Raw genomic sequence first — 15,607 nt, forward strand, 5'->3', positions numbered from 1 at the left:
CAACTAAACTAAAAGTGTTGGTTTCCTGGCACCTTTCAACATAAATGGATGTGGATCCCTCACACTCTGCCCAATGGACAGAGTCATTAAATAGCTGGAAAGAAACATGTTTGACAAAATAAGAATTTATTTTTCCTTGTCACTGTTGCCCTTACTTTGTGCTGTAATGTGCATGTGTTAGAATAATCGCGTATAGGTTATCCCATATTTGTGTTATGCAAAAGGTATATTAATAGATTAGTACTGATGAATGTTTCCTGTTACTGTTGTTTGTGAAGAAGAGGAATTGATACGTCTCAAGTAGCTGCAAAAAGACAGACAGGTGACCCGACCAACGGGATCACGGCTTTGTGACCTGTCCAAAGAGCACATCTCTTGATGATCCTTAGGAAGAAGATAGCAGCATGGACTTGTAAACGGCATTCCTCATGATCACAACCCGATTCTTTACATTGTTGCCAAATGTCTCCCCCAACCCTTCTGGACTAACTTTTGTACCTCGGGCCAACCCAAATAAATGAATGAGGAGCAGAAAGGATCAGTAACTCAACTGGAAGGAGCTTTCAGAAGGTGAAGGTTCCTTTCCGTTCTCCTCGCGAGTAAAAGGCCCTTATCTTCCTTCTGTTTGTTGTTTATTGAACGTTCTAGGTTGCTTGAACTTAACAACATGCATTAAATATAAATAAAGATAAGAAACAAGTGGTGACTGGCACAAATCCTATAACTGGAGCTTTGTCCCTACAATGAATGGAGGTGCAGTGTCTGTGAATGCTCCGGACATTTGTTGGTCTTTATAAAATACGTGCCAGTTTGAGTGCATGTGCGAGTCAGTGTGTGTTTCCACGTGTGTGAGTTTAAAATACCATATGCACATCATTTGCACTCTGAATTCACCTGTCCAATGATTCCTCTTAAGTTTATATTGAAAACAAGAATAAAGTACAATTAATAACATGAACATTGTTAGCAAGTGTAACATCTCGGCTTATTTTTTCCAGCTAAGCCTGCACTAGGTATGTGAAGGCTAATTGGAGGTGGTTAAAAATAGACACACAACTAGTGTGATTGCTGTGTGGTTTTGTACGGTTGAAATAAATTGGATGTATGGCCTTCTAATTAGCATCTTGTTGACATGGCTAATGAGCAACATAATAATTCTGCTTGTAAGCACTTGTAAAGAAAAAGTCTCAAATCATGTCAAATGCTTTGCTAATCACACTGAAAAAATGAATAACCAACCATTTAACTTGTGTAAAAATGGAACTGTGACAGGCCAATGATGAAAAAAGGCATATACATATATTTTCAATGTTCTTTTAATGATCCCTGTGCACAATCATTAAAAGGGAAAGCTGTGCTATGAAGACATTAGCAGTTCATACGCAAGCCACCATGAAACCCTTGGATTTATAGGATTGCAGCTACAATGTGGGACTGCGTGGCATATAAGGCGAGGTTCCCACGCAGGGCCTAATGTTCAATTCCCAATTTTTTGTGAAATGATTTTTTTCGTGCGGTCATTTACATTTCCAAATAAATGCGACTTGTATGTGATCTGTGTGTGAATGCCAAATGGCCCAAAACTGTCCCACATGCGCAGAGGACACTGTGACGTCACACACAGTGGGTGTGCTTAACGTTTGTGTTTATGGGAGTACCACAATAGAAGGCTAATGCATGTCATACCGAAGCCATAATATTTTCAATTTGTTACAAAGTGGAAAGGAGGGATAAATGTGTGGTAATTGGCCATGGAATTTTGTGCCATTACAGCAATGTCTCCCTGACACGTTTAGAGTAAGCGAGAGGACACACACACACACACACAGAAACTACACTTTATTCTCCCTCCCTCAGAAAATGTTCACATTTCTTCACCTGGTCCACTACTTTTGTTGTTGTTAGGGTTGTTTTTTTAAGCTGTTTCTGCCTTTTTGAGCGCAGAATTGTGACATTTTTCTGCGAGTCATGCTAGTCAGATGAATAGGTGTCCTTCTCACTGCCATCAAAAGATCAGATCCAGGTGGAATAGTGTCAAAGAAGTCTGAATCGGGTCGCTTTAAGCTGCAGTCTGAACCTAGCCTAAGGACCTACAGCGAAACCATCAGAGAATATTTCATCAATGGATTGGTGAAATAAATTAGGTAGCTTGCGAGGCTATCTTTGATGCAAGTTACTGGAAATTCACTGTGTGTATCATCAGGTTTGGTCACAAAAATGTGTAAAGTAGGCTGAAGCAGTAACCCAGCAAAGACGGACAAAGAAAAAGAGTGAGTGAGTGAGGGTAGGTAGGTAGGTACAAGTAGTTAAGTCAGTAGACTCTAAAACAATTGGGTTTAAAATAACTCAATCTTGGGTCACAAAAGAGCCAATCCAATATTAGGTATGTACGCACGCAGCTAGCTCGGTAGGGAAGTCAATAGAGTCTAAAAATAGTTGAGTTAAAAATAACCCAATTATGGGCCAAAAAATATTTGGGTCAGTTGGGCACATCTATCTGAGTTGTTTTGAATGAAACCACCACAAGAAATGTGTCAGTTTGTACAGGACATCCTCAAAAATAGGGTTGTTTAATCCTAGACAGTGAGTGAGAAAGTCAAAAGTATGCGTGTTTGACCATTCATATCCACAGTTTAACCATTCGTATGTAATAGATGTAGTATTTCAGTCTTTGAGTTGAGTCTAAGTCATGTGGGTAAGAACAGCTTTGTGTGTTCATCAAAACCAACCACTTTTAAATGGAAAGGTTCTCTCAAATCAACCGCAGTGTTTGTTTCTGCCAGCAGATGTCCCATGCGGAAGTTTCAGAAAATGAACCCATTTTCCAAGCAATTGGCGCAAGAGGGCCACAAATGGCCCACAAAAGCTTCATTTGGTCATCACTAAAAATGAGCAAACATTATCCTTAATTGTGAAGCGTGACGGGCTCTTAAAAGCGCCCTTTTCCATGCGTTTAGCCTCCACCATCGCTGGTCTCTTTTTGACGTATGCACAGTAAAAAACTCAAAGGATCGACTAATTTCCCTGGTAGCTTGGTGTCACATTCTCAATCTACATATTGTGACCTCAATCTACATATTGTGACCTGCGCTCACGGAAAAATATGAAAGTAGCATCCACAGAAGGCAAGCCACACAGGAGGTTCGTACATAGTTCATAGTTGAACAAGTGAGAGTTGTATTCAAAAGACTTTGTACTTGCAGGTTTTGGGTTTTTTCACAAAGAAAAAGCACTCCGAATGGACGATTGCGTCTCCTTTGCTGATTGACTGGATGAACCCAAAAACGACTGATTCTCCTCTACAGTGCCATTGTCATCAAGACAATTGGCACTGTAACGTTTGTACTTACCCATTGTAAATAAAGCATGCGATGAAGAGTTGTGCACGCAACCCTTCCAAAAATGGATCTTGGTTTGTTTCCGCAAGCTTGGAAAGCGCTTTTTAAATGATTTTATTTTTATTAATCATGCAAGTTGGTAGTGACCGCGCAAGCGCAGTCTAATCTTCCAGGGATATCGCGATGCGGAGACGCATGCAGTGTTCAGGGGTGTGCGGCGTCGTTACAGTGGCACTATGCAGCGCAATGGAGCGGAGACATAACGCAATATGTGGAATCCAAGCGTGAACTTATACTCACAAGCTGTAGCTATTTTGAACGTGAATGCTTACTACCGGCACGAATAGTTGATGCATACGTCTTTTTTACAGCGATCTTATATGGAACGAGATCGCTTATTTTACAGTTTGGGCATCTGCGTATACATGACGTTGCAGATGTAGCATGTTTCAAAAATATAGTAACCTTATCCGTCAAAATCAGATACACACGTTAAAAAAAGGTCATGTGCATGCAACCACTTTGGAAACTTGCACCAGCATTTTAAAACTATCCACAATTTTGCAAATGTCGCTTGAAAGATTGATTGTCAGATGATGTGAGAATCACTGCGAAGAAAGGGCAGATGCCATTGCTAAGCAACATACAGTAGCTTCACACCGGCCGAGAGAGTACAATCTTCCCTCTGGAAGAAATACACAACACACAATTTAATCCGCTATTAGTTCGTCCCTAAGGGAATGATTTTCAAGCATCCCAAAAGGCAGAATTTTATCAGAGTGGACATTTTCTATTTTGTCAAACTGAATTTAAAGTGCTGATTGAAAGAAAATCTGGATGAATAAATATGAGAATTCATCCCAGGAAAGTTATCCATTTCTGCTCAGAGCCAGCCTCGAAAGCAGGACGGCCGCAGTCGCAAAGTAGAATTACGGCCATTTGCATGTCAATTGCGCCTTGAAAGAACAAACAATAATGTCACAGAGTTGCCTCGAGGGAGTGGCTCCTACCTCTGGGAGAAAATGTCTCTGTAGGGACTGCCATGCTGCATGGCGATGCCGTAGCCACGGTCCGGCGCATTGCTGCCCACCGTATAGAAGGAGCAATCCTCATCATTGTTGGCGACGTACTCCAGCACTGCCGCATCCCACACGAAGCCAAAGCGGCCGTACTTCACCTGAAATAAAACGTTAATGGTGTTATAGAAAAGCCCGGTGCTTATGTCAAGACATGGGACATCTTTTGTGAGTGAATGATTGAAACATTTGTGCAGATTATATGGATGGGGGCTGCGCGCACATTCCAGACGGCCGCCAAGGACTAATTCATCACAGACAATATTTCATAAGCGCAGCGCAGCAAGGTTATTCTTCTCTTCTGAGATAGCAAATTTAAATGGAAAAACAACTTCACTGCTTATCGTTCCCCCTCGACTCTAAATGCAGGAGTGTTATTGGCTTACTGGCTCATTTTATGGCCCCTTTGTGAGGTACGTGTGAAGTGGTACCTCGACTGCTGAAATTTTCCACCCAGAAAAAAATGCCTCAAATGGTGTACAAACTATGCCCGACTTCCAGTTCCACTTTAGGCAATATCTTTTGTTTAGACGTTGTTAAGAGCAAGCCTGTTGTCGTGTCGTAAATCAGGATCAGCATCTGGTCCGTGATATCCCAGGTAGGTTAAACACACCTAATGTTTATGCAGAGAAATAAAAAGTGAAGAAACCAACAACTCAGTGGTGACACTTCGATACCATGCCTCCATACCCCTTTATTTTCACTTGGTGAGTCATAAAGTTTAATAGTACTTTATGAAATTTTCAAAGCCCCTCTGTCTTTGCTGAGTGCATGTGTTTCACCTCAGTTGGCCTACGCGTGCTGCCTGATATCTGCGAACCGACAAGCACCTCTGATTGGATAATTTCACAGTCTGTAGTCCTGCGAAGTAGACAGGTGTGTCTTTTGCGATTGGAGTGTGTGCGCAATAATTCTCTGCAGAGCTTCAGAACGTACTTCATTCAAGTCTATGCAACCTTTCAGGCAAACTCAAAAGCAATTTTTATGAATATGTGAATAGCAATGATGTCATGGCTTCTATGGTATTGTTTTAAAATTAGGGGGAAAACAAATGATTGGGTGTTTTACACTAAGAGGTTCTAATCAGGTCTTCTTATATGCCTCCGGCCAATAGACTTCAGATTAGATTTGGGTTCCTGTATGTGACGTCATGCACATGCGCGTGGGAGTTAATTGACACAATCACAACCAGCAGACAGTATTTTGCTATACTGGAATCTACATTTGTTCGGAAGAGATTGCCCTTGACACACTAAGTTACTCCGTGGAAGGCTAAAATAAAGAAAAAAAAAATGACCAGTGCCACAAAACGAATGAAACTTGACAGTGATGGACATCAAGCAAGAACCAGCGTAAACATCGGCCTCTCTGTGGAGAGTTGAGATCCAGCTTGGGCTTGAAAAACGATGCAGAAACGGTTTTCTTTCTACTCCACATGTGAGAAGTTATGACTTTGGCATTTAGAAAGAAATGTGTTGTATTGTTTTTAATGAGCAGTTACCTCAAGCTCGCCCCCTTTTCAGTCATAACCTATGCTGAAAGTAAAGTGGACAGTGACATTTAACATAAAAGGAATGCCAGGAATGAATGGACCTAATAAGTATGATGTTGTGAAGAAAAAGGGCTTCCATTCAAGCTAAATGTCGAACTTAAGATAGCCTATTGTAGCTCCATTCTAGTAGTGGAATGTGAACGCTACTGAGCGTTCACGGCCATGTCACACGTGCAAATGAAAGTCAGATTTATTGTAGATGTGGTGCAAAAAAAACAAACAAAAAGTGGACCCACGTTCTTGTTAGTTAAATCAAAGAACATGACAATGGATCTGCAGTTTTTAAAACAATAATTGTATGCGACATTTATCATCTCTGTAATCCTAGCTAAGTTGTTATGACGAGGCTAGGGCACATACAAGTGCGCAAAGCGTGCACGTGAAAAACCAAGTGTGCAGTTTTGTTTTTCAACAATATGGGGAAGTAGCGATTTCAAATTTAATTTTCTATAGCGTAGCTTTTAAGTCACGATGTGTAAAATATAGACTGTTTTTCATTAAAAATGAATACATTGTTATCAAATTCAAAAACTTGCAAATAAATGTGTTCCTTAAGACCAACAGCATGTTTTAAAATATAGTTGTAATTATCATTAAAATATTTTCCATGGGGGTGGCTCTGGAGGTCGCCGTGTTTGTTATACTGAAGCTATGGCCAGCCGGAGGAGGGTGTGTATTGCTGTGTTTACCGTAATGCCCCTAAAGCTCCCACAGGTGCATGTGAAAAATTATACATACGCACTTTATGTCTTCCACAGAGCACGTTTTAAACTTTTTGTATGTCCTGACTATAGAACTGGTAAATGAATGTAAACAGCTGCTAGAATTGTTGTATGTGGCAGGGATTTTATCAGAAGAGCACAGTTTTAAAAACACGCATGCACACAAACCCGCACACCCACATGCACACACACACACACATACTATTATTTAAATTGCTTCACTGTAAATATTCATTAATGTACTGTATTTGTTAACTGTCTTTGTCATAACAGATTAATTCAGCTAGTGTATAAGTATAGAAACTGAATTTATAGGTAACAATATTTATGAATACATTTTATAATATATTATGTATAGGAATGAACAACATGTTACAATAATGGATATAATAATTTATTATATATTGTTATTCATAGCTACTCATGGCAGTGATCGAAAATAAATGCATTGAATAAATAATTATTTTAATAAAGAGTTGTATAAAATGTAAAACCACGCTTTTTGGTACTTGTCCTTTTTTTTTAAACGACATTCACGTGGACAGCAAAGTTTTATTGTATGGAGACACTGTGAACATGACAATAAACACTTTGAATGTTGGAATTTTGAATCTTCTGTTTGTATGCAGACAGCAATCTTTTTACCTTAGCTCGACTGAGTGACTTTCTCGACGATTTCTTTCTTTTTTTTTAATACATAAATCTCAGTTTTCAGAAACAGACTTGAGAATAAAAGAGTCTTTTCACTCGATTCATCAAATAGCAGCAAGGTTGCAACACTCATTGTGATGCTTCTGAGATGAACTCATTATTTTACATTGATAAACTTGGGAGTTATACAAATTTCATTTCATTCCATACTTCTCTTGCCAATGTATCTGCAGGTACTTCTTTCATGATTTGAACAACAACAGATGGGAGAGGCTCATGTCCTTGAATCTTAAACACAAAGCAGAAGCAGTGTTGACGACAGCAGGAAAAACACGTTTGTTTCTTTAGAATTTCTGTTGAAGATGATAAAGACACCAACATTTGGACACGCGTGGCAGCTGCCGTGGACTTATGTTGAAAGTGACCAGACGACAGAGCATTTTCCAATCAAGTTATTACGCTTGTTAAACTGTTGACATGCTTGCTCGATAGCCTGCTGCCGAGTTTGTATCGTGCCACGAAGCGCTTGAAGTAAAATTTGCTTAAACACCTGTGGCCTCTTGCAGACTGAATAAACGGCGCACCTGTAATGATGCGACCATCTGCTACATGCCGCATCTTAGACTGAGAGCACTTAAGATGGCTTAACTATCGCTTTAGCATGCCGGCATGCTAGTGTTGATGACTGAACTCCTTAAGTGATAATCAGGACTGATTTTGTAGGAGGAGACTTGATGATGTTAAAAATCGGTCCAGAGAACACGTGGCTGCTTAAAACATGTTGAAAAGTAATAAGAAACAGAACTGGACTCAGTGGCTGCGGTAATCCCACCTCAATCAAATAAAAATAGCGTAAAAATAGCTTTTATGAGGACGAATGCAATATGGGCTCTCATTAAGTGTTTTGAGTGCACACATTTTACATTTTTAAACCATGCCTGGAGTATACAGCAACATTTTTAATCAAACCGCCTTTCAAATTTGCATTCGCGTACGACCATCCTCTTTGCACTTTGTTTCATCGTGGGAGCTTTTAACACTTTTATTGTGTGGGCAAAAGAACCATGTTGACTTTTGCCTCAAGTGAACTCTGCGCTAAAAGTGTTGACTCCGAGGTCTTCACCGTAGCATGTTTAGAGCTGCGCTGAGATAAACTTTCTCAAAATTCCCTCAAAGCGCAACAACATGGCTCCCAGCAACCGACAACACATCTGCACATGAATCCTAACCGTTGCATCAGACCTTGTTTTCGCCCACGCATACAAATGACATCCCGCTAACATCCATAATCACAAAATTGAAGGCACCTCGGTGTCTCGCTTGTATTTCCATCGCTCACGTCACAGTTTTAATTATGATGCTCTCCACCTGGGGAGCACAATAAATGATCGCAATTCTGCTCCTCTCTGGATGTTTACATACTAGTTGTCTTGTTTGTCACTTTCACATGTTTTTGGGCTCATTGACTGAAGCAATAACAGCCCGGGACTATGAGCCTGGGTTATTGCCGTGGCAGCTCTTGACTGCTGTTTAATCGTATTCTAACACTAAAACACAGGGGGGTGTCTCGGTTTACAATGATACCGGCAAACAAACTGAAATGGTTTGCACAGCAGTTTAAGAATAGCTGGTCTTGCGGCAAATAAATGACATGCTGACATAACGGCATACGGTTTTTCATTTACTTAATAGAAGTGTTTTCCAAACACATATTTATTGTAATTGTGCCTTTTGTAATGCATGGTACGCTATACTGTTGAGTAGATAAAACCTCACAACCACTATAGTAAAAAAACATATTTTACAAGATACAACACCTTTTTTGTTCCGGTATAATAAACAAAAATGGGGTGCAGCTTCAAGTTTGTGCTAACAATGGAAAACGAAATCACTATACAAAAAAGAAAAACCAACAATACAAGATTTAAATAGGCAATGAATCAAATAACTGGGGGAAAACATGTTCCTTGTACATAAATGCTACTTTGCATGAACAGTACATTTATTGTTTTACTGTATACTGTAGGTGTGTTGTGGACTACATAATGTAAAGGAAGACTCCATGCTGCGATTAACTCTTCCATTTGCCGTCTTTTTCCAATTTCCTTTCTAATATAAGTACGCAATGACACCACCTATTTTAGATGTGAACTTTTGTCTGACTGACTGGTTTGACAGGTGCTCATGACTGCCGCAGTATGGAGTCGTCTTTGATGGAACCAAGAATGGGATGGAAGCAGACGTTGCGGAGTCTAATACAAGGGTAGGGTATGGCAGTCCCTTAAGAGCCGTATTGTGGCAAAAAAAAGATGTCAATCCTTAAAGAGTGAACTCATCTAGAAAGTGTACTTTAGCCTTGCGCCTGTTTGCCTGTCTTCTTGCATCACTCCGCTAAGACTTTGATTCATGTGATTCAGAGAAATAAGAGCAAAGTAGGCTTAAGACAGTCGCCGAGTAAAAGAAAAGACCAGCTGCCCAGAGACACACTCGCATCTTGATATCTTCACATCTTGGACCGCACGCGCGAAGAAAAAAAAAGAAAAAGAAAAAAAGACGATGCTCGCCTCGCTCCCAAATAATTGCAACTTCTGCTGATTTCATTTCAAACAACACACTGACTCCCAAGTCTCGCAGCAACTGTTTCTGATCCGAAAGCACACAGTGCAAGATCAAACATCTTTTTTCTACCTCGGAGCATCTTCCTAACCTTGTCTCTCCACTCGCTCTCTGTTGCATCCCGCTGACTCCGCTGCTGCTTTTGTTTAATTCTCATTTAACAAATCAAGGGAGTACAGATTCTTCCTCGGTGGAATATTCCATCAGGATTCCACAAACGTGCAGACATTTGAATAAAAATTAGATTAGGGGCAAGCGAAATCAATCAATGCGCAGCAAAGAGACAGCATGTCCCATCGTGGGCCTCAGACCTACCATGCCTAGAGATCAATTTTGTGTTATGCTTTGCTGTCAATCATTTATTTCCACTCCTGGCACAGACTCTGTCTTATTTGTGACATTTCCGATGCGGCCCTCTATACCGTATGTGTGATAATAAGATCGTCTGACACTCAGCTGTGCGCTTGCTATTGTCATTTCCTCATATTGTGCACTTGAGCTCCAAGTGTGTACTGGAAGGCAGGTGCCACTCAATTTCTAATATTAAAATTCATAAATAGTATTACATTTCCCCCAGCCCTAATCTCAGTCATTGTCGGTTGCAATAATGCCTGCAGGTGGCAGCAGAGCGCGTTACAAAATGGTTTACCGAACAGAATTTTTCACTGCTCTGAAGTTCAAGGTTTGAATCGCAGGCCTGGACACTGCGTGCATTTTTTACTTTCCCTCATGTCTTTTTTCCCCTCAGGAGTCGTGCAGCTTCCTCCCACCTTCTCGTGTTAGGTTTACTGAATGCTAGATTGTCCATAGGTGAGAACGTGAGTGTAAATTGTGATTGGCTCGCAACCAATCCAAAACTTATCCCACCTTTCGGCCAAAGGCAGCTGGTATGTTATGCAACCTTGAGCATGCTAGTTGTAGTGCGCATACTCTACAGTCAAGCCATATTTCACTCATGTGGTCAATTTAGAGTTTTAAGAAAGACTTACAAATCCAAGTCCGAGCCTAGCAACTGAGAGCCTAACCCCACAGGCTAAGGACCACACCACCACTCGTTTGTATTATTAATATTAAAATCTTAAAATACACAAATAGGTACTTGTCCATTGACTTACATTTCTGATTTCACAGCCACATTTTTAGTTTCTGCCACCAATAATCAAAAGAAAAAGCATAGCAATTTTGCAAAGTTACTACTACTACTACTACTTGAGATTCACTCAAGTCTCATGTCATACATCCTGCCCAACAGCGGTTTTGTTCACACATACACACAAAACCAGGTGAACAACCCTTTTCTTTTGGCAGAGGTAACGATCAGTACATTTCCATATAAAAAAAAACCCTCAAAACAATGCAAGCTAATGAAAGCCTCGCACGCAGGTGGCATCAATCCTCTTGAGAGGTTCTGTCCGACTGCTCGCTCAAGTTGGCTCCATCACCCCTGAGATTGCAATATGACAACTTCTTCTGTGCCCTTCTTTTTTTTTTTTTTTGGCTCCGTTGTTTAATTACCCTCAGCTGTCATTAGTCTTTATTGTTTGTTCGGGAAGCGCGACAAAGTGAGAAAATATAAATGAATAGATAAATACATCGCCTTTTGTCACACCGCATGCAAATGTTTGCTCAGACCCCCGTTAAGCCGATGAGAGATATGATAGTGAAAGTGAGGAGTAATTGGAGACAGATGTGGGAGACAGATCATCTGTTACGGATCAGTGAGCCAAAACCAAGACGCCACCCTTAATAGGATGAGGCAAAAAAATTATTCATTTGACTTTTTCTTTTCATCTTCCTTTTGTTTGATTGGACAATATTTTTTCATTTGTGTTAGTTTGCCTCCACAAAGACCACTTTTGCACTGTAAATTGTAATTGATTCTTTCGCAGACGTACGAGGGCGAGCCTTTAAGGGTCAGGTTTCTTCACCGTAGGCCCTGTTTGTACCCTGTTGCCTGGCAACAACAGACCTCAAAGTTCATCAAGATACCACTCGGGCAAATAACTAAACAATCTGGTTATTGCCTTTTTCAAAAATGTTTTGTTACACACACACACACACACACGCACACGCCCACACACCAAATTGCTATAAGCACATTAAAAAAAAAAAAAAATGAAAGACAGAAATACAATGGAAGACGTACTTTTTAATTGCTTGTAAATTACTGTAGTTAGGTCTCTGAAAGCCGTGTCACCTGTCAAGTGTGAAACCAAACAGCCAATTAAATCTGCCCTTTTCTGTCCATGGCTTGGTGAGCTCCTTTCTCTGTGTATACATTTTTGTTCCTCTATGAAGTTCTCAACACAGTGGCCGTGTGATGTTTTCTTTCGCCACGTGCAGTACATACAGAGTGATATGCAAAGTATTAGCTGCACAAGTAAAATACGGTTACAGTTTTCACACACAGTTTGTCACACACAGTCACGTTTGGCGTGGATATACATTTTTGGTCCGTTGCTTGTCAGCTGTTTAACAAACTAATCGTCGTGACATCAGCCAACATAGACGGTACCCCTTGGTACCTAATGTAGTGGCCAGAACATATCATTTCAAGCGTGAGAACTATATTGAGTCAATGACGTAAGTGTACAGTACACTGACAAGAAGAGTGCACAGTGAAGACATTCAATGTTCTTTTCAGTGTGATTTAATGTAGCTGGAGAAAGACCCGTTATGATGAGACCGTTCTGTCCATCCATTCAGCCATCAACCCCAATTTCAAAGGCTTGAACCCATTTTGTCCCCAATGGCATCGCTCGCTAGCCCCGCCCACTCAGTCAGTCATTCATGCCGGCTGGACTCAAAAGGCTAAAAGTGAGCCGTTTCTGTCACCTCGCTGCGCCGGACACGAAGGGCCGGGAAGTGACTTCAAGGTCTTTGCAGATTACAGAGCTGCTCGACCTCTCAGAACGAATGACAGCCAGCTGAAAGGAACTTGGGAAAAAAGTGTCTTGAAGTTTTTGCTGAGTGTCAGAGATTTGACCAGTGAATCAAAATGTCGACTCTGCGTCTCTCTCCTGTGTCAGTCAAGCATATTTCTGCAGACGTGCTATGAAGGTTTCCCGCATGCCATACAGATGTCCAAATACTACAGTACACATATTTACTTAAATCTTAAATTATTACACCTTATACAATAACTGTACAGTACAGAAGTCTAATTTAAGTGAAGGCTGCAGCAAGCATGATAATAATAAAAGTTTACACATGAAATTCCAATTAATTATAAAATAAATCTAGGTAGGCGATTTCCAATGTTCCGGGGAAGCTGCTTTCCTCCTTCCAAAAGCGTATGTGTTTTCTGATTGAGACCGGCGCTGCCTTAATTATATTACAAACATACACATACATACGTACATACATATACATACATACATACATACATACATACATACAAAGATGCACGCATGCTTACATTACACACAGACATACAAAATGACATGATTTCTCATTCAATTTCTTAAAGTAATGATGACTGCTTGTTTTTCTTGAATTTAGCTGGTTGGTTCCTGCCTTAATATGAATTTAAGTGGAATATGAAATTTGTCCAGTTGGGTTCTTTTGCAGTGTATCAACCTGACTTCTGCACAAGACAACTGATGGTCCCAACGCTACTGATAGAACAAGAAATTCCACTAATTAATGCTGATAAGGCACATCGGTGAAGTGAAAACCATTTTAAGTGATTACATCTTGAAGCTACTTGTGAGTGTGTCAAGAGTTTGCAAAGTAATCAGAGGGTGGCTATTTTCAAGAAACTAAATTAAAAAAAAAAAAACATGTTTCAGTTGTGCCACTTTTGATTGTTAAGTACATAATTCCATATCTACAGTCATACAGTAGTTTTGCTGCATTCATCAATCCACCATCCATTTTCTTAACCGCTTTTCCTCATGAGGGTCGCAGTCAGTGTCCAACATACCTACTATGCATGCTTTTAGGAATGTGGGAGGAAACCAGAGTGGGGGCGGCATGGCTCGGTGGTAGAGTGGTCGTCTCCCAGTAGAAAGGCCGTGGGTTCGATCCCCCGACCATCAAGACCATGTCTAAGAGTCCTTGAGCAAGACACTGAACCCCCAGTTGCTCCTGATGCTGCGTCATCAGTAGGTAAATGACTAGTTAGTGTAAAGCGCTTTGAGTACCTAAGCTAGAAAAGCGCTGTATATGTGAAAGTCCATTTACCATTTACTTGGAAGAAGACCCGTGCAGGCACAGGGAGAACATGCAAACACAGCAAACCTGTGAACTCTGCACTGTGAGGCGGACATGTTATCCAGTCTTCTACCGTGCCCCCATTCATTCAAGCTAGGACAAATCATGCAACACTGAATGTTATCAGACTCCATAGGCTTAAATGAGATTCAAACATAGAACCTCTCCAGTGTGAGACAGATGTGATAACCACTACAAAGACGTTCTTCCCTGAAGACCTACAGTACAAAACAGGCAAAAACAAAATGGTCTTGATTTATGCTTTGGCTTGGCTGAGGATATAATTGGTTGATAATGATCACAAATATGTATAGTATTGGCAAGGTAGCGCATTCCAACTTCCGGGGAGGGGCGCATACTATATTTTTATTCACTGCCCTCAATCTCTCTAGAGGAATGCATTCTGTAATGTGTGTTTTTGTTGGCCCTTGTGTACTAGTCAATAAGAGAGTGGAAAACAATTCATTCTGCCTTAGGGACTCATAAAGTTTTTTTGTTCTTCTGCTTCCTCGACTTTGAATCCATAATATCCACCCATGCAGGCTTTTTAAAGCCCTCCAGAAACAAACGAGAGGGCTGTTAGCTGTAGCTTAAGGCTTTGCGAGTGAAATAAAACATTGATGTGGATGCAATGTTTCGCACATGTCCTTTCCAGAACGAGCCAATAGGTCATGACCTCTAGGACAGTGGCCTCCAACCTTTTTATCACCACAAACCGGTCAACGCAGGACTGACGAGTTTATCACGACTCGAAAGGGGCAGGCATTCCTGCAAAATAATACGGATGCCATATTATCAGCATTATACGGCTAAACTAAAAGCCATCAATTTTCTCAACAGCTGTCTACGCGCTTTATACAGCGCTAAACCAGGGGACAAAAAAATAAAAAAAAAACCTGTGCATTTCAGTTAGAAATGGTTTTTTTTTTTTATATAACAACCTGTTTGAAATTTTGATCTGCTATATACAGTATGCTCCAACTTTGAAGCAATTTACATGGGGACAAGGCGCAAAAGCCACACATTTTTGTAAAAGAAAGTGTGATTTTGTCAAATAAATCCAGAAACTTTTTAAATCAACATGATTGTTTTGTTGACGTTCCCATTAGCACAACGCCATCTAGTGAATGAACACTACTCCAGCCACTACTGTTCCTATGCACCATTCTTTGAAGGTGCGCCTTATAATCCGCGGCGCCTTATACAGCAGTGTGGAAAATAGGGTACAACACAAAACAAATCTAAGGTGCATATAAAATTTGAACTCACTGAGCTTGTTTTTCTATCAAAGAGTGATGGAAGTCGTTTTATTTTTGTTGCGGTTATTGCAGAAAACTTGCTTCACACAGATAGAATGCCAGAAATCTTGACATACTTTAAAAGCATTTGTGATCTCCAGCAGTTGATAATCTTGTACAGCCATGCTAGATTAACCTG

At 40.5% G+C, this 15,607-nt stretch overlaps 1 protein-coding gene across 7 annotated transcripts in view; it reads right to left on the bottom strand.

Annotated features, from left to right (window-relative positions):
- Positions 1-15,607, bottom strand: part of grid2 (glutamate receptor, ionotropic, delta 2) — a 461,289-nt gene that overhangs the window by 38,700 nt on the left and 406,982 nt on the right. For all 7 annotated transcript variants that reach the window (XR_015865772.1, XR_015865770.1, XR_015865771.1 and 4 more), the window contains one exon: positions 4,349-4,515. Coding sequence is in view for 4 of the 7 variants with exons in the window: in XM_088415956.1 (XP_088272082.1) it covers positions 4,349-4,515 (167 nt within the window). In the remaining 3 variants the exon portion in view is untranslated. The remainder of the gene's footprint in view (positions 1-4,348; positions 4,516-15,607) is intronic.

The sequence above is a fragment of the Hippichthys cyanospilos genome, chromosome 1 (genome assembly GCF_059441005.1).
Source record: "Hippichthys cyanospilos isolate Australia breed blue-spotted pipefish chromosome 1, RoL_Hcya_1.0, whole genome shotgun sequence".
NCBI classification, from domain to species: domain Eukaryota; kingdom Metazoa; phylum Chordata; class Actinopteri; order Syngnathiformes; family Syngnathidae; genus Hippichthys; species Hippichthys cyanospilos.